The sequence below is a fragment of the Enhydra lutris genome, unplaced genomic scaffold (genome assembly GCF_002288905.1).
Source record: "Enhydra lutris kenyoni isolate GAN:26980312 unplaced genomic scaffold, ASM228890v2 scaffoldscaffold10, whole genome shotgun sequence".
NCBI lineage: Eukaryota > Metazoa > Chordata > Mammalia > Carnivora > Mustelidae > Enhydra > Enhydra lutris.
In genome coordinates, this window is record NW_019154094.1 from 10,448,388 (window position 1) to 10,467,609 (window position 19,222).

Below are 19,222 nucleotides of genomic sequence, written 5' to 3' on the forward strand. Positions count from 1 at the left end.
GAGAAAGGAGAAGAAAGACTATGTAAAGACAAAAACTCCTCAAATTTGATGGAAGGCATGACAGAAAAAACTGTCAATGGAGAATTCTATATATAGCAAAAGTACTTTCAAAAGTAGAGGAATTAAGACACTTTTAGATAAACAAAAGACAAGGGAGTTTGTTGTTAGTTGACCTGTTCTACAAGAAATTTTAAGGGAGTCCTTTAGGCTGAAATGAAAGGATATCAGATAATGATGTGAAGCCATACAAAGAAATAAAAAACACCAAAAAAGCTAACCACATATGTAAATATGAAAGCCAATATTGTATTTCCAGTTTCTAATTCTCCTTTTTCCCTCCTGTAAGATTTTAAAGACAAATGCATAAAGTGGTAATTAGAAATTCCTGCCAATGGGCACACACAGTATAAAGACTTAATTTCTGACAATTAGACAAGCAGGAGGGATGGTGCTGTACAGGAGCAGGGTTTAATATACAACAGAAGCTCAGGCAGGGCTCCTGGGTGGCTCAGGTGGTTGAGCGATTGCCTTTGGCTCAGGTCATGATCTTAGAGTCCCAGGACTGAGTCCTGCGTAGGGCTCCCTGCTCAGCAGGGAGTCTGCTTCTCCCTCTGACACCCACCCCCCATGCTCACTCTCTCATTCTTTCTCTTTCAAATAAATAAATAAAATCTTAAAAAAAAAAAAAAAAAGCTGAGGCAGTATTGATTCAATTGATTCTAGATTTAAGATGTAATTCCCAGGGTAACCACTTAGAAAAAAAGCAATAAACAATATGGTTACCCTAACAAAGGAGACTTCAGTCTCACCTTTGTTATCTGCCTTGAGTCTTCTGGCTGGGTTTACTCTAGGAAGCAAGGTCTTCGAGCACTTCTTTAGTCTGGATCATGAGTTAAAAGGAGGACAGACTCTGCTACAGAAACTCAAGAAGGACTTGATAAGCGCACTAGCCTTTGCTCCCCCTCCCCCCACGGTGCACCAGGTTATGAAGAGGAAAACGTGTTTAACTATCAGAAATACCCAATTCTGAAAAAACTCAAAACACTGAAACAATGTAGGTAAACTTAGTGATCAAATAAGGTCTAAGTGTAAAACACTTATTTCACTTATTTCCTCTTGGCCATAAGCATGGTGGCTGCTTCTTTATAACCATGTGTAATCATTATAAAGCTTTAACCTAGAAACCTTTTGGAAAACTATTCCAAAAGATGGGAAGAGGAGCTGGTTTGCAAGTAGACTGCAGCACTAATTCAGGGCAAGAAGGAACACGACACTGAAGACGATGGCAGTCGGAAGCGCACACGTGCACCCGAGAAGCAGAGCGCACACGAGCACTCAGAAGGACAGCTGAACAGAAACCGTGACGCGAGCCCTGCACATTTCTGCATCAGCAACAATAACATTGCTAGGGTTAAGAGTCCAAAGGAGATTGCAGAGGTCTTTTAACTCCTCCCCCTGCTTCCTACCTCACTCTTAAATATGCTTCATACTCCGTGCACAGAGATTCCTCCAGTGCACTTGCTGGCTCACACTGCTCTCCGCTCACAACCAGGACTTCCTATCTGCTCCGAACTTACTCTCAGCACAGTCTAGTAGCCCTACCATTTCTGCATGTGCAGCAACACCCTCCTGTTCTGCCCCGGCCACCAATTTTTCCCTGTGTCTCAAACAGGCCCAGATACTATGCCTTAAGGGCTTTGCATTTCACATTTGCTGTGCCTAAAAGGAGTAAAATCTCAGATGCGGTCATACCTTGGAGATACCACAGGATCAGTTCCTGATCACCTCAATAAAGGGAGTATCATGATAAAGCAAGTCAAATGATTTTCATAAAATTGTATATAAAAGTTATGTTTATACTATACTGTAGTCCATTAAGTGTGCAATAGTATTATGTCTAAAAAATATGCATACTACAATTAAAAAACACTTTATATTGCTAAAAAATGCTAACCATCTAAGCTTTCAGTAAGCTGCAATTTTTTTTTTTTTTTAAATGAACTCTACATCCAACTGGGGCCTGAACTCAAAACCCTAAGATCAAGAGTCATATGCTCTACTGACTGAGCCAACCAGGTGTCCCATCTTTTTGCTGGTGGACGGTCTTGTCTGGCCGATAATGGCTGCTGACTGATTAGGATGGTGGTTACTGAATGTTGGAGGGGCTGTAGCAATTTCTTAAAATTAGACAGAGTGAAGTTTGCAACGTCGATTGACTCTTCTTTTCACAAATGATTTCTCTGTAGCATGTGATGCTGTTTGGATAGCATTTTACCCATAGTTGAACTTCTTTCAAACTCGGGAGTCAATCTTCTCAAATCTTGCTGGTGCTTTAACAACTAATTTACGTGATCTTCAAAATCCTTTGTTGTCATTTTAACAGTCTTCACAACCAATTTTACCATGAGTAGATTCCTTATCAAGAAACCACCGTCTTGGGTGCCTAGGTGGCTCAGATGGTTAAGCGTCTGCTCTCAGCTCAGGTCATGATCCCAGGGTCCTGGGACTGAGTCTTGCATTGGGCTCCCTGCTCTGAGGGGAGCCTGCTTTTCCCTCTGCCTCTCTCTCTCTCTCTGTCTCTCAAGAATGAATGAATGAATAAATAAATAAATAAATATATATATATAAAAATAAATAAAATCTTTGGGAAAAAAAAAAGGAAAAGAAACCACTGTTTTTGCTCATCAGTAAAAAGCAATTCCTCATCCATTAAAGTTTTATCATGAGAGTGTGGCATCTCAAATAATAATAAAGTCTGATGGGCGCCTGGCTGGCTCAGTGGGTTGAGCCTCTGCCTTCGGCTCAGGTCATGATCTCGGGGTCCTGGGATTGAGTCCCGCATTGGGCTCTCTGCTTGGTGGGGAGCCTGCTTCCCCCCTCTCCTGCCTACTTGTGATCTCTCTCTCTCTGTCAAATACATAAAATCTTTAAAAAAAGTAAAGTCTGAAATACTGTGAGAATTACCAAAATGTGACATAGAGATATGAAGTGAGCAAATGCTGTTAGAGAAATGGCACCAACAGACTTGCTTTTTTACAGGGTTGCCACAAACCTTCAATTTGTGAAAAAACAGCATTTTACTGCACCAAAGCAAAGTGCAATAAAACGACGGCATGTCTGTGTTCAGATGGTTTTCTTCCTCACTGACTTCAGGGCTTTGCTAACGTCACCTATCAGAAAGGCTTCTGGTGACCACTAAAACTAGACCTCCCCTCAACATGACTCTCTGTCCTCTTCTCCTCTGCCTGATTCTCATTCATAGCTCTAATTACTACCTGATGTCCTATAGCCTTAATTTATTTACTGATTCCCCAACCTCTGCCCCATTGTTAAGTCTCTAAGAGGGCAGAGATTCTGGTCTATTGATTGCTGTATACCTGGCACCTAGAACAGTGCCTAACACAGAAGTATTCAATCAGCTGTTGTAGAATTAAATGAAAAGGCATAAATACATACCCAGAATACATGTCATGGGGCAGGTTTCTTCCAGATTACTCAGAAATACTTCTTTTTTGTAGAACATTTTTGTGGGCTCATGTTCCGTCTCTTCTGGGTGAATGAAGATGGGGCCATAAAAATATGCAGCTCCATCTCGGACCCATACCTTTTCAATTCTTGGGGGAAAAATGGAGAAATTCCATTAAAATAGAATTCTGACCGGTTTCACTCTTGAAGGATTAATCTATTAAAAATTCTCTTAACTAAAAACTTAATGATATTTACTACTTGGAGTTTTGTAGACTATATATGATAGTTATATTATTATATGATATATTATTATATATTATTATATGATAATAAGACAATTTCCTTGACTCCCCCCATTCTGAGCACAGGAAAAGACATTTGGAAAGGGAGATACCATTGGCTATTCATCTGAGGGAAAAAACACACAATACCAAGGCATACGATTTAATAGTTTCAGCTAACCTCCAAGGTTTTTTTCCCCTGAAATGCTCATGATGAAAACAAAACTAAGCATCTGTCATTGGATTCATCAGCCGACGAAACACGCAAACTATCCATATTTGGGGTCAGCCCACATGAGTCACAGATATTTAAGGCAATGGTTCATGACCTTTTTGAGTGTCAAGGTGTAACAGCCCTTCAACCACTGAGAGTCTGATGAGAGATATTATCTCCCTATACAAAAGTAAAAATGCACATCTGACTGCTAAGTGTTAGGTATTATACCACTCCTCACAACTGCTCCCAGCAAGCTGGGATTATTAATGTCCCTATTGTCCTGTAGTTTCTTTTTTTTTTTTTTTTTAATTTATTTGACAGACAGAGATCACAAGTAGGCAGAGAGGCAGACAGAGAGAGAGGGGGAAGCAGGCTCCCCGCTGAGCAGAGAGCCCGATTCAGGGCTCAATCCCAGGACCCTGGGATCATGACCTGAGCCGAAGGCAGAGGCTTTAACCCACTGAGGCACCCAGGTGCCCCTGTCCTGTGGTTTCTGACATGAAGAAACCTCCTCATCTCAGTTCATGGTAACTCCACCCTTTCAGTTCCTCAGACCAACACACAGAAGTCACCCTCGACTCCTTTCTCTTTCTCGGACCCCACATCCCATTTATCAGGAATCCTATTAACTCCACATTTCACCACAGGATCTAACTACTGGCCTGAACCAGCAATCATGGTTGCCTGGGATATTGCAACAGCCTCCTAGCAGATCTCCTTGCTTCTCTTTGACCCTTTGAGTCTACTCTCAAAAACCAGTAGGCAGAGCAATCCTGCTAAGAACTAATTCAGATGTCATACCTATGCTTAAAAGAATCCAATGGGGGCACCTGGGTGGCTCAGTCAGTTAAGCGTCTGCCTTCAGCTCAGGTCATGATCCCAGGGTCCTGGGATGGAGCCACACATCGGGCTCCATGATCAGTGGGGAGTCAGCTTCTCCCTCTGCCTCTCGGCCCACTCAGGCTCTCTCTCTAATACAAAAATAAAATCTTTAAAATAAATAAATGAGTGAATGAATGAATCAATCCAATGGTACTCTCTTTAATTCAGTAAAAGCCCAAATGCCGACAATGGTCTCTCAGGTCCACATATATATGGCCCTCACTTCCTATCTACCTTAACGTACGGCTCACTTGTCCAGCAACAAACTATCCACATCTGGACAGGCCAGGCACACTTCTCTCTCAGGTCTTCATACTGGCTACTCACGCTTCCTGGAAAGCTTTTTCCCTCAATATTCACATTACTCACTCCCTCAGTTTCTTCAAGTATTAGCTCAACTATCAGCTCTCAGTGAGGCCTATATACACCACCCTATTTAAACTTCTGTACCGGGGTGCCTGGCTGGCTTGGTGGGTTGAAGCCTCTGCCTTCAGCTCAGGTCGTGATCCCGGGGTCCTGGGATTGAGCCCCGCATTGGGCTCTCTGCTTGGCAGGGAGCCTGCTCCCCTTCCTCTCTCTGCCTGCCTCTCTGCCTACTTGTGGTCTCTGTCTGTCAAATGGATAAATAAAATCTTTAAAAAAATAAAAAATAAATAAAAAATAAACTTCTGTACCTCCTCAGTTTGACCATGCACTCCTGATTTCCCACACACCGATCTATTTTTTTCACAGAACATATCATGACCTAATGTTCTGTACCCTTTACTTATTGCAACATTTACTGTTTGTATTCCCGCTGCAACAAGGATCCATGGGACTAAGGATATTTGTTTTATTCACTAATGTATCCTCATAGCCTGGCAAATACTAGGTTTGTAATAAATGATTGCTGAATGAAGAAAAAATGGAATGAGGAAGTGAGCTTAGAGAAGTCAATCATTTACTTAAGGACATGCAGCTAGCAGAGCCAGAACTCACACCAAGACCCACCACTCTTAACCACTATCCTCTACTGCCCAGTCACATACCTGACTCCTTCGTTGCCATTTTACGCCACCCAACCACACTTTTATTCACTTACTTGTTCAGCAAATATTTGAGCCCTTACTATGTTTCATGCACCATGCTTGGAATAGGGAATACGAAGGTAAGCAAAGTACGGGGCCTCTATTCTCAGGGCATTTGCAGTCTGGTACGGAAATTCAACAGTAAAATAACCTGATATGCGATCTGAGAGTAATGAGGAGACCTAATCCAGTCTGCAGGGACAGGATAGGCCTCCTTAAGGAAGTACTATCTCGAAGTTAAGCTAAAGGAGTTCATCATGTGAGGTACGCAGGGGGATTCCTGGGTTGAAAATTCAGTAAATGGTAGGAGAAAAAAAGAAAAATTCATAGGAAGGATTTAGAGAAGGAAGTGTGGCTAGAGACAAAAGCAAGGTGAATGTGTGTGAGGAGGCTGGGGAAGTTACAGGATTGTCAAGGGGATGATGACAACAACTCTGACTTCATTCTAAAGAGTGATGAATTTCTACCCAAATCTCTCAGACCCAACTGCATCCTCCCTGCTTCAGTAACACCCACCTGCCCACGCGAGGGCGCACGAGGCCATGGGACTTGATGAAGACACAGTCGCCAACCTTTAGCCACATATCATTATAATGGAGCTGCTCAAAGTAGTGGCAACCTGGTTCGCCATTTGACATTTCCACAGGGACATCTTCTTTCTCCTGTGGTAAAGGAAACTGGTTAAAGATAGGCAGCTGACAATCAAGGAGCAGACAGAGGAGGTTAAGAAAGGAAAGCTGACTTTCCTTCATATTAACTTAAAAGAAAAAACAACCATAAACAGAAGTTTAGATGAAGATCAGAAACCAAGATTGGGGTACTGAAACCAAACTAAGTCTTATTAAATACTGCATTTATTTTAAATTTACACTTAAGTCTTATAAAGTGTTACTTCAAGGGGTGCCTGAGTGGCTCAGTGGGTTAAGCCTCTGCCTTTGGCTCAGGTCATGATCTCAGTCCTGGGATCCAGCCCCGCATGGGGCTCCCTGCTCAGCAGGGAGCCTGCTTCCTCCTCTCTCTCTGCCTGCCTCTCTGCCTGCTTGTGATCTCTCTCGCTGTCAAACAAATAAATAAAATTTAAAAAAAAAATGATACTCTAGGATGCTTTTATTTTCCTCCCCCCACCCCGTTCCCACAGCCTTGCGGTGGGGGGCGGGGAGCACTGAAGAGGACATATCAGCATTCAGGAGCAGCCTCACTCACACACTGCTATGGGGGATAAGGAGTAAATTCTGCGCAAGGTGTCCCTTCACTACATTCACGGAGCTCTCAATTTCTTAGCATTAACAACTGATGGTTCTAAATGATAATTTAAAAAAATTTTTTAAATTGTCATTGTTTTGATTTATTCTGGAATAGAAAGGAATAGTATAGCCTCTGTGACATAAACACATACACTCTTTTTCTGAATAAATTACAAGGTCTGTCACCTCTTGGCTGCTGTGACACTGGGCAAATTATTTGACCTCTTAGGTCACCTGTAAAATGAAGGCAGTGCAACCATCAGATGGGGCTGTTAGGAATCCCCAATGACACATTCCATAGTTAAGTACACAGAACAATGCCTGACTTATGAAAAGCACTTGAACATCCATTCGTTATTGCTGTTTTATGGTTTTGGCAAAAAAAAAAAAAAAAAAAAAAGAAAGAAAGAAAAAGAAAAGAAAACAAGAGTCTGGGTGGCTTAGTTGGTTAAGCGTCTGACTTTGGCTGAGGTCATAATTGATCTCAGGGTCCTGGGATGGAGCTCCGTGTTGGACTCTGTGCTCAGCGGGGAGTTTGCTTCTCTCTCTGCCTCTGTCCCTCCCCCCACTCCTGAGAGCACTCTCAAATAAAAAGATATTAAAAAAAAAGGAAAAAGTTCTGATCTGATGCAGAAAGCGGGCACAGCATGAGGTGTTTTAAACATATTAACTCCAAAACGTATAAAAGCTGAGGAAACTATAGAACCCCAATATTTTCTACTGCATCTTCCTGAGAATATGTGAAACTTCAAACTGAAAAAAAAAATCTCCTTCAGAAGGTCCAAGTGATTTGTTTTAATCTTTGTTATGACTTCAAATGTGACATATAAATGGTCTTCTTGGAAAATAATACATATAATGGATGAGAGGAACCTGCAGGGAGTGGGGACTATGAAGTAGGCTCTGAAATTAAGAATAACTTTTTCTGGGCACCTGGGTGGCCCAGTCACTTAAGCATCTGCCTTCAGCTCAGGTCATGGTCCTGGGGTCCTGGGATTAAGGCCCACCTTGGGCTCCCTGCTCAGTGGAGAGACTGCTTTTCCCCTCCCTGACTCTCCTTACCTGTGCACTCTCTCTCTCTGTGTCAAATAATAAAATCTTGAAAAAAAAAAAAAAAAAACTTTTTCTTTTAGGAATGGGTTCTATTCTGAAGTTCTTTTTTTAAAATTTTTAAAAGTAATCTCTCTGCTCTACCTGCTGAAAGTATTCTTTTAAAAAGTTCCAGGAATCCAAAAAAAAAAAAAAAAAAAGTTCCAGGGATGACTTGTTTTGGCCAGGCAGTATTAAAATAAAGATGAGACAAAAGAAAAAAACAAAAACAAAAACGTGCACAGAGAGGACCCTGGAGACTTACAAATTCTAGTAAGAAATCTGTGTTAATTCCCATGTTGGCTTCCATTGGTATTTCTTATTCTTTCAAAATTAATGTCTCTATGATTCCCAACATATTGGTAAAGTGTAAAAAATATCATATTCTTTCCCAAGCTCCCTTTCTCTTGTAACACTGTTAGGACACTAAAATGGATTTCTTTTCTAAGACACAAAGAAGTCAATTTTTTCCATTTTTTATATTGACAACTTAAAAGCTTTATCTTCTGGGGAGCCTGGGTGGCTCAGTGGGTTAAGCCTCTGTCTTTGGCTCAGATCATGATCTCAGGGTCCTGGGATCAAGCCCCTCATCGGGCTCTCTGCTCAGTGGGGAGCCTGCTTCTCCCCGCGCCCCCCGCCTGCCTCTCTGCCTACTTGTGAACTCTGACAAATAAATAAATTAAAAAAAAAAAATCTAAAAAAAAAAAAAAGGCTTTATCTTTTTTGATTATATAAACGAAATGTATCTGTGGGCAACAATTCAAACATTAGAGCATGTAAAACTTAAAAGGCAATCTTCTGTGATCCAACCCCGGAGATAAACACCCTGTTCAGCACACAGCAGTTCTCCACATTGCTTTTACAGTCGTGCACACAGCAATTCTCCACATTGCTTTTACAGTCGTGCATGTAAACATACAGTTTGAGTTGTTTTGAATAATAATGGAACCAGATCCCATTCTGCCTTTAGTTATGAGCATGTTCTTACCACGTGACTTGGACAATCTTCTGTGTGCCATATATAGAGCTACCTCATTGTGCTTACTGGCTACAAAGTTTGCAAGCTATGGATGTCTGACACTTTACTCAACTCCTATTCATGGACATTTGGGTCTGGCCAAGGGTTTTTGTTTTTACAAATAACACTGATGGCGCCCCTTGTGGAGAAGCCTTCGGTGCACCTGAGTACTGAGTTGGACCACATTCCCTAGTATCAAATGGATGCTGGGTCAAGGGGAATGCCACGGATGGGAGAGAAGTGTCCTGCCTCACACCCACAGCAGGTGTTATCAGCATTAGCAATCTTCAGAACTCTTGCCAACCTGTCAGGCTTTTTAAAAAGTATTAGATTAACACATTTTCTTACTTTTTTGGGGCTGTCTCCCCTCTATAAAATGATCTATTTAGTCCTTTGCCATTTTCCTAGTGTCACTTCTTTCCCAGATTTCTAAAAGCTTTTTGCATTAAAAAAATGGTTGTCCTGAAAACTTTTCCCCCACTTTAATGCCTCCTGGGTTTCATATCATGTATAGAAAGGACTCACTCCAACCTTATAAATAAAGAATATAGGTAAATAATAATAAATCTGCCTATGTTAGCAACTGGTACTGTTTCTTTCATTTTGCTTTTGGTTTTGGTATTATTACTTTTTGGAATATGACGTGAATGAGAGTTCAGATGGCTTCTTTTCTTCTTTTTCAAATGGCTACCAGTTTTCCCAGTATCATTTGATTCCATCCTTCCTGCTGATTTAAAATACTACCTTTATATACTGGATTTTAACTGTGAAAAGTCTATTCCTTCCACTGACTGGAATACCTCAAGTTTTTATAAATACAAAATATACAGGGTCTCCTGGCTGGCTCAGCTGCAAGAGCATGCAATTCTTGATCTTGGGGTCATGAGTTCAAGCCTCATGTTTGGATACAGAGATTAGCTAAATAAAGAAAACTTTTATATATGGGCACCTGGGTGGCTCAGTGGGTTAAGCCTCTGCCTTTGGCTCCAGTCATGATCTTAGGGTTCTGGGATCGAGTCCCGCATTGGGCTCTCTGCTCAGCAGAGAGAAGGCAGGGAGCCTGCTTTTCCCCAACCCCTGCCTGCCTCTCTGCCTACCTGTGATATCTCTCTGTCAAATAAATAAAATCTTTAAAAAAAAACAAAAAAAATATGTTTTGTTTTATATATATATATATATATATATACAGAATAACACCTGGCAAGGCAAAGCACTTTGATTACTATTTTCCTCCTTCTTCTCCTGGTGACTGCTGCATGTTTATTCTTACATGAGAAAGCCAGAATAATTCTGTCAAATTCTTTTTTTTTCTTCCAAGATTTTATTTATTTGAGAGAGAGAGAGCAAGTGAGTGTGCATGAGTGGTGGGAAGGTGCAGGAAGGGAGGGAAAAGCAGATTCCCTGCTGAGCAGGGAGCCCAACACTCGATCCCAGGACCTGAGATCATGACCCTGAGCTGAAGTCAGACACTTAACCAACTGAGCCACCCAGACACCCCATTTCGTCAAGTTCTGAAAAAAATTTATCCAAGTCTTTTATGTCCGTGAGTAGACGGTTTCTCTTCCCATAAGTTCCAAATATTCCTTTCAAGGTTATTTCTTAATGTATTTTGTTAAGGTGAATCAGATATTTTCTTCTACATGATTTTCCTAATAGTTGCTAAAGTATATTCAACATTTTCACCTTTCTTTCAAAACTCTTGTGGATTATTGTTTTATGTAAGAAAGCTATTGACTTGTATACGGATTTTGAAATCTCTATTTGTTGAATTGTTTTTCAAAACTAGCTAATTGCTCCCCCATGATCTGCAAAAAGGTTTTGCCACTTAACTTGTCAATATTTTTACTATTTTTGTTTGTCTTCATTGGCTACTTTCAGAAAAATATAGATAATAGTAGAGCAAGCAGGCTTTAGTCATGAGAAACAAACATAACTTTAAAAAATAGCTTTGAGGAAATACCCGTCTAAAACTTAAATGAAGACAGTTACTATACTTTATCAAATAATTTCTCCTTTGATCTAATAATATAATGAAGTGTATTACTAAATTTTCCTAATTTTGACCAACTCCTGCATTTCTAGAATGAACTCCCACCACTAGGTCATATTGTTCTTAAGTAACTAACTTGGTTTCACTTATAAATAAAAATACACTTTCTCCAAGAATTTTCTGCATCAACATTCATCCGTTAGGCTCAATTGCAGCTGTTCTGTTTTAATTTTGTCAGGCTTTGGAATTAAGGTTATTCTGGTTTTGTAAAATAAACTGGGAAGTCTTCTTTGTTCTCCATGCTTTGAAATAATTTTAACAGTACTATAACTATAGGTCTCTTAAAGGGTTAAAAGAATTCACCCATGGAATTATCTGACCTGAGTACTCTGATTAGCTCTCAGAACATTTTTGAAAAATTTCTTCTTGTTGTCCACTTATGTGTTACCCCTCTTCTTGATTCTTTAGTAATTTATAGTGTCCTAGAAAATTATTCATTTTATTCAGGCTTTCAAATTTATTAATAGAAATGTGTAAGTCTTTAAATTTCTTCCCCATTTGTATGTCTGAGCTTAACTGCCTTCTTTTTTTATTAGGATAGTTGACAGTATATCTCATTGGACTTGTCCAAGGATCAGCACTTGGATTTAGTTTTAAATTCTATTTTTTAATTCTACTGTTGTTTCCTAAGCATTAATTTCTGTCCTATAGCTCCCTTCTGTTTGGCTAAGGTTTTATGTTGTTACTCTTTTTCATTCCGCATTTGAATACTTTATTCATTTATTTTCTGGAACAGGTATTTTGAAATGCAAAATCCTTTTCTGTATGGCTTTTAACTACATACCTTTTCCAAGTTAAAATTGTCTTCAGTTCGACTGTCCTCTGAGTTGTCTGTGTTCTTCTCGTCATCTCCTTTATCTGCATTTGCAAATACAGACGCCACTCGGACCACAGGCAAGGGCACATCCCGAGGGACAAACCTCACTGAACTGATGGGCATGGTCCACAGTTTAATTTTCTTAAAAGATTTGGTTTTGGCAGAATACCGTGATTCGCAGACAAAAACATCCTCATCTCGAAAGTTTTCTGGGCATAATTTGAAGTATTCCTGGGAGATATAAGAATAAGATTATTAGAGGGCGCCTGGGTGGCTCAGTGGGTTGAGCCGCTGCCTTCGGCTCAGGTCATGATCTCAGGGTCCTGGGATCGAGTCCCGCATCGGGCTCTCTGCTCAGCAGGGAGCCTGCTTCCCTCTCTCTCTCTCTCTGCCTGCCTCTCTGTCTACTTATGATCTCTCTCTGTCAAATAATAAATAAAATTAAAAAAAAAAAAAGAATAAGATTATTAGTTAGGTGAATGTTCTGGAAACCAGTCAACCAAAAAAACCAAAACCACACATCAATCAAGCAAACACTAACCTGTTAAGACTTTCTGACAGTTAACAACAAACAGTAAATGGTTAGCAATGTACAAGCCTCTCCCTGCTACAGAAGGGCCTTATTAAATATATACCCTTTAGCTTACCAACTACCTTTTTGAAAATATATTAGCATTTCACACAGCTATAATGTTCCTAAAAGCTTTGGGCAGGGCTTAATGTGCCTGTATCAGATAAATACACAAAAGGTATACTTTATTACCTAAAAAGCACACTGACAGTTTTTAATGATCTTTCAGAAAACGTCATCCTCAAAAATTAGCCTGGTAGTATAAAAAAATTTAAGCGAACTGCATACAGTTATACAGTGTAGGCAAGCAAATGGTGGTATTTCATCATCATGATCAGATTAATTTCCTCCTAAATCTTTACACAATGGCATATAGACACAGCTTTAAAAAATTTCAAATTTTAAAAGAAAGGGTCTGATTTATAAATATGACTTTTTTGTGTTTGTAAATTTTATTTTCATGGAATGATTTGTACTTTGGAGACTAAGGAGTTTCTTACCTTGACAAACATGACCACACATTTTCCTAGAATTTTACTAACAGGAACTTTATTATAATAGTCACTCTTAAAAACTTCTTTTTCTAGAAATTTCCGTGTAGCCAGATGGAATGTTTCATTTGGCCGATAAAACCAACAGCCATATAACCATTTTTCACCTCAAAACAAAAAGGGAGACAGAGAGGAAATTACCATTAATAGAAATCACACATTCTTGCAAAATGAGCAAAATCTCCATCCATTCTGCCATGGCCTGAACAATGTGCTTTTTAGGCCACAGTGTCTTAAAATCGTTATCTTGGAAGAAACGATACTCTCAAGTAATGACGCATAACAAGGCCTAAAAAATGCTACGTTCCCCCTCATACTAAAGGATGTATAATATATAGGATGAAGAAGGCGGTGAGACCTGCCCTAGTCTGCTGGGGCCAGGACACACTCCAGACTGCGCTTTGGTAAGGACAGAGCATCCAAAGCATAGAAGGGATGCAGTGAGCACTCAGGAGAAGGAAGACAAAGGTATCTCACGAGGAGCAGCTGAGGGAACTGGACTGCCTCAGATCACGTTTCTGTCTGCTTCTGGCTTCATTAACTCCTATTTGTTCTCCCTGTTTTACGTGAAAGGCAACTGTTCTAGGACGCCTTTTTGAAATCAAATTCTAAGCCAAGACACATGTCACACTATAATAATTTCATTTTTATTTGTGATTTGTACCGAAGTGGTTCTGCCAGGGGTAAAACACGAGCCTTTAGTTCTTGTGAGGCTCTGCCATCCCACAGTCTGGCTTACTGTGTGTTTTTAAGAAATAGCAGCAGTTAAGTGAATGAATCTCAACCTCACTTCAGGAAGCTGCATTTCCTTTGACTCAACTGTGCCACTCAGGAGAGTGCTAGATCCGACGTTTTTCACATAGCAGGTGCTTACTTCTATTTACCGATACAATGTAGAACTACTACTGTTGCAAGGCATAATTGTCTGAGTTACAATTTTCTTCCCTGGGGACCAAGGATGAGTAAAACAGTCCCAGCTCACCAATCTGCCCTTTGATTTAAAACGAACTTACCAGCAGAATCTTCCCAAAGCCTCTCAATGCAGACGATGTGTGGCTGCAGGCTGGCCTCTGCGGGCTCCACGTAGACGTAGTCTCCAACATGGTACATGCTGTTCTTAAAGCTGCAGTCCTGGCTGTACGTGCGGTGTAAGCCGGAGAGGCCTGCGGCGCCTGAGGAGTCTTCACTCTTTTCAGCTTCTTCGGTGAAAAAGACAAAAAGGTTCCCATTAAGGGGATGTGGGGATCAGATGTAGGATTCAAACAACATGTACTAATATGTTTCATTCTTTCCTAGACCTTCAAGGGCAGGATTCAGGACAAACGGCATGAGATCTGTATTCCCAAGAGCCTTTACACAAACTTGCCTTTTTGAGTTATAACCAACTGTCATTAATTTAAGTAAATGCACAAATAAACAAAGGACCTACACAATTAAAATAACCATGTTAATACTATATGCTCAGTGTGTCATTCTGGATAATAAAGAAAGGTATAAAGAAGAAAACAGCTTACCCGTAAATCATGCAGTCCTGGAAAAAATCTCATATGTACTTCCCTTCTATCAATGCCTCTGAAAATTTTTCCCCCAATAGTTATTATGTGGGTGTGTCAAAATGGAATCTTAGAGTTGAAAAAAATATGGAATATGCATATCATACAATATAAGGTAAACTATGTATGTCTACACTGAAGATACACTGAACAGGAGCACCTGCCTGGCTTAGTCAGAAGAACATGTGACTCTTGATCCTGGGGTCATGAGTTCGAGGCACATTTTGGGGATAGAGAGTACTTAAAATAAACAAGTAAATAATAATAACAATGATAAAAAGATACACTGAGCAGTTCCCAAGATTAATGCTCTTCAATAAGACTTATTTTTGCTAAGTAATATTTTTTTGATGGCTACTATACAAGCCATCATTTGCAAATACCATAGGATTTTTTTTTTCTTTTTTAGATTTTATTTTTGAGTAATCTCTACAGTCAACATGGGGCTTGAATTCACAACCCCGAGATCGAGAGTGGCATGATCCATTGACTGAGCCAACCAGGAGACACCCCAGTGTTTTGTGCTTTTGAGGATAAAGCTTTGCTCACAAAGCTTTATCCTTATGATAATTTCCTATAAATGCAACAGCTGGAAATAAGCATTTTAAATGCTTTTTAAAAAAGATTTATTTACTTGACTAAGAGAGAGAGACAGTGAGAAAGAGAGAGCACCAAGCAAGGGGGAGAAGAGGGAGAGGAAGAAGCAGGCTCCCAGCTGAGCAGGGAGCCTGACAAGGACTCAATCCCGGGACCCCTGGATCATGATATGAGCTAAAGGCAGATGCTTAACTGACTGAGCCACCCAGGTGCCCCTTAAACGTTTTTTAAAATGCATATTCAAACCAACCCCAAAAGTCTATACCAATTTTATACTGTCTGGCCACAAGCGTCTGTTTCTCCATTCTTGCTCCAACACTCCTATTATAATTATTTAAAAATTATTTTATTTGAAAGAGAGGGAGCACAAGTGGGGGGAGGGGCAGAGGGCGAGGGAGAAACAGACGCCCTGCTGAGCAGGGAGCCTGATGTGGGGCTCAATCCCAAGATCCCAGGATCATGACCTAAGACAAAGACAGACATTTAACTGACTGAGCCACCTAGGTGGCCCCACATCATTTCTAAAAAGTTTTGCCAATTTTGGTGGAAAATGTTATCTAGTATTTGATTAGTCAAATGAATCCCTATAAGATACACAAGAGATTCACAAGATTCTTGAGATTATATACCAGCAGGAACATGGTGAACTGAACTGAAAGGTACAGAGACAGTACAAAATGAAAGAGTGTTAGTTAAACCCCCAAAATTCTAGAGACAGGAAACAGGCTGATAAAAGTGCTCACCTGCAAACATATGCTACCTTTCATGAAAAAAGATGATGCAGAGGGCAGAGTGCTGAGCCACAGAGGAGTATTTCTAATGACTCTGCCCAGCTGGATTTCAAGATTGCTTGGAACTAAAGACTCCTTCCATTTCTCCCTTTCTGAATGAGAATGTCCCTCATTAACCCATGCAATGTGCCGACACTATGTTATAGGAGCAAAGAACTTGTTTTTTAGTTTCATAGGTCCACAGATGGAGAGGAATTGTGTCCCAGGAGAGATCATACCCATCTATACGCATTTAAATGATTTAGATAATAAGATTTAGGACTTTTGAGCACATAAAGCTGATAATATTTAGATGAGATTCTGATACCTGGTAGAGGGGTGTTACTGCAACATACACCTAAAAAATAGGGAAGTGACTTTGGAATTGGACAAGAACAGAGACCAGAAGAATTCTGAGAAGAGAAAAACCCTCTGCAGCCTTGAATAGACTGGCAGAGAAATGGACCTTAAGGACTTGGCAGTAGAAGGCACAAGTGGAAATGAAGAAAATGTTGCTGGAAAGGAGATCCTTGTTACATACTGGCAGAAAGCCTGGCAGAACTGTGCCCTGCGATCACTTGGATTCTAACTAAGCCTCTTGGGCTGATCTCTTTGTTATCTTTCTCCTTCTCTGTTTGTTGTTCCATTGCCTCTGAGCTTTCTTCTTCATCTGCTAATCCTTCTCTAAATGTTTCCTTTCTGCCGTCATTAAAAACATTTTAAAACTGAATGACTTTGACCTATAACTGTGTCAACTTAAGTTATACCACCAGTTACTTTGATACATTAATATATATTTAGCAAAATGCTTAAAAAAAAAAAAAAACTGGCTATAAGTTCTCTATGTACAGTTTTCTCCCCCTTGCCAGACCCATCCCTCAAAAGAAAAATCTGTCCATAAGCGTGACTGCTGGCATGCCAGAGCTAACAAGTTTAAAGGGCAAGGGGTCTCACAACTTAGAATACATCCTCTCAGAACTGTACCTCTAGCCTTTCAGACAGCTGCTGTCTCTTGGTCTAGACACTTTAGGGCAATCACCGAAAGGGTTGGGGAAGGGAACAGAGGTTCAACTCCTTTAAATGTAGACTTTCAGCTGTTTTCACACCTCCATCTGCGGGCGTAGCTGGTGCGGATGGCTTTCAACTGCAGGCCTACTACTCTTCTTCATCAGATGCTGGCAGGGAAGCCAGTGTCGGCAACTTACCAAACTCTCATTGCCACCATCTCCTTCTCCGTTGCTTTCCTTCTCTCTCTCTCTCTCTCTTCTTCTTCTTCTTTTTTTTTTTTTTTGGAGGAGGGGAATGGTTTACATTTATGTCTTTTGTTTTGCTTTAAAATCCCCTTTCCATCATCTTAGAGGTGTTTTGGGATGTACTAGCAGTAGGCATCTGTACAGTCTGCCACGTTAAAGTGAAAGGCCTCCATGTTCTCTTACCTTTGCTTACTTCCCCTTGTATGAGTGGTTAGTTTTGACATTTCATACAAAAACAGGGTGTGTGAGATCTTCTAGTTTCCCTTAATTTCCATCATTATTAAGACACCTCTTCTTACGGCTTAAAGACATAGAGGGCTGATTGACATATACAACCACTATCCTACTTTCTGGTGGTTTGCTGTCTTTTCAATATTCATTGAGTTACCTGACACAGGGTGATCTGAAGTAGACTATGGTCCTCTCGTGGCTAGTTACAATAAGCCTCTGGGTCCCCCTTCCTTATCAGTCCTTCTAGTGCTGACTTCACATTGTATGGCAAAGCACCACTTCTTACCTACTTCCAGTCCCACCACTGGGAAATATAGTCCCTGAGCTGATGTTTAAAAAACATCAACACAGGGGCACCTAGGTGGCTCAGTGGGTTAAAGCCTTTGCCTTCGGCTCAGGTCATGATCCCAGGGTCCTGGAATCGAGCCCTATGTCGGGCTCTCTGCTCAGTAGGGAGCCTGCTTCCTTCCTCTCTCTTTCTCTGCCTGCCTCTCTTGCCTACTTGTGATCTCTGTCAAATAAATAAATAAAATCTTAAAAAAAAAAAAACAAAAAAACCCAGTGTTAACAGGGCTGCTCTTGGCAGCCTTAGAAAGCAGCTCTGTGCAGCAGGGCTCCCTTTCCTCCTGTCAGCAAAGGCCTGCAGGCTCCTGAGACAGGCACAGCAATGGGAAAGGAATGAACATCTCCTACTGTGTTTTTTCTTTATGCGGCTCTGTTTTTCTATCACAAGCCTTTTTCACAGATTAAGTCGCTGGAAATATTTCCTCGTGACAAAGGATCAGTCAAGGGCAGTGACCAACAGTTTTTAAAATGTCAGTACCAAGGCTGCCTAGTGGGTTCACGTATCATTGCTAATTCACCAAGAAGCAAGACAGCAGGTACTGTCATAAGCTCCTGCTCCTCCGCTAGAGCTAAAGCCTTAGAGCAGCGATTCCCACAACTGAGTGTGCATCAGAACCACCTACACGACTTGTTAAAACATAGACTGTTGGGTCCCACCCTCCGAGTTTCTGAACTGATAGGTCTGGAGTGGGACTAGAGAATTTTCATTTCTTTTTTTTAAGTAGGTGCCACGCCCAGCACGGAGCCCAAAGTGGGGGCCTGAAAGCTAACAACCCTGAAATCAAGACCTGAGCTGAGATCAAGACTTGAACTGAGATCAAAAGCCTGAGAATTTGCATTCCTCATCAGTTCTCAGGTGATGCTGATGCTGTTTGCCTAGAGGCCACATTTTCAGAACAGTCTTACAGTAATTCAAGAAGCAGCTGTTACTAATTTTGCATTGCCAAGAAGTGTCAATAAAACTTAAAAAAAAAAAAAAAAGCCTAAGTATACAAAATTTTGTCAGTAGAAACAACATGGATTGTCCCAAATGTCATACCCATTATGGCACTGGCATTTTCTGTTTCCTCTTTCACTGATTTCCATCCTGATTTTTATTATTTCCTCTACTTACTTCAGGTTTGATTGGCTTTTTTTCCCCTAACTTCTTGAGGTGGAAACATACCTATTTTAGATCTTTACTCCTTTCAACATATGTATTTAAAGTTATAAATTTCT

General features: G+C 40.5%; 1 protein-coding gene across 12 annotated transcripts in view; it reads right to left on the minus strand.

Annotated features, from left to right (window-relative positions):
- LOC111143886 (polybromo 1) overlaps nucleotides 1-19,222 on the minus strand; it is a 128,081-nt gene that overhangs the window by 33,644 nt on the left and 75,215 nt on the right. For 8 of the 12 annotated variants that reach the window (XM_022497918.1, XM_022497916.1, XM_022497914.1 and 5 more), the window contains 5 exons: nucleotides 14,269-14,454; nucleotides 13,205-13,362; nucleotides 12,101-12,364; nucleotides 6,432-6,577; nucleotides 3,457-3,614 (listed from right to left, as the gene is read on the minus strand). In XM_022497918.1, coding sequence (XP_022353626.1) covers nucleotides 3,457-3,614; nucleotides 6,432-6,577; nucleotides 12,101-12,364; nucleotides 13,205-13,362; nucleotides 14,269-14,454 — 912 coding nt within the window. The remainder of the gene's footprint in view (nucleotides 1-3,456; nucleotides 3,615-6,431; nucleotides 6,578-12,100; nucleotides 12,365-13,204; nucleotides 13,363-14,268; nucleotides 14,455-19,222) is intronic. The other 4 variants (XM_022497915.1, XM_022497921.1, XM_022497926.1 and 1 more) reach the window with 2 other exon arrangements.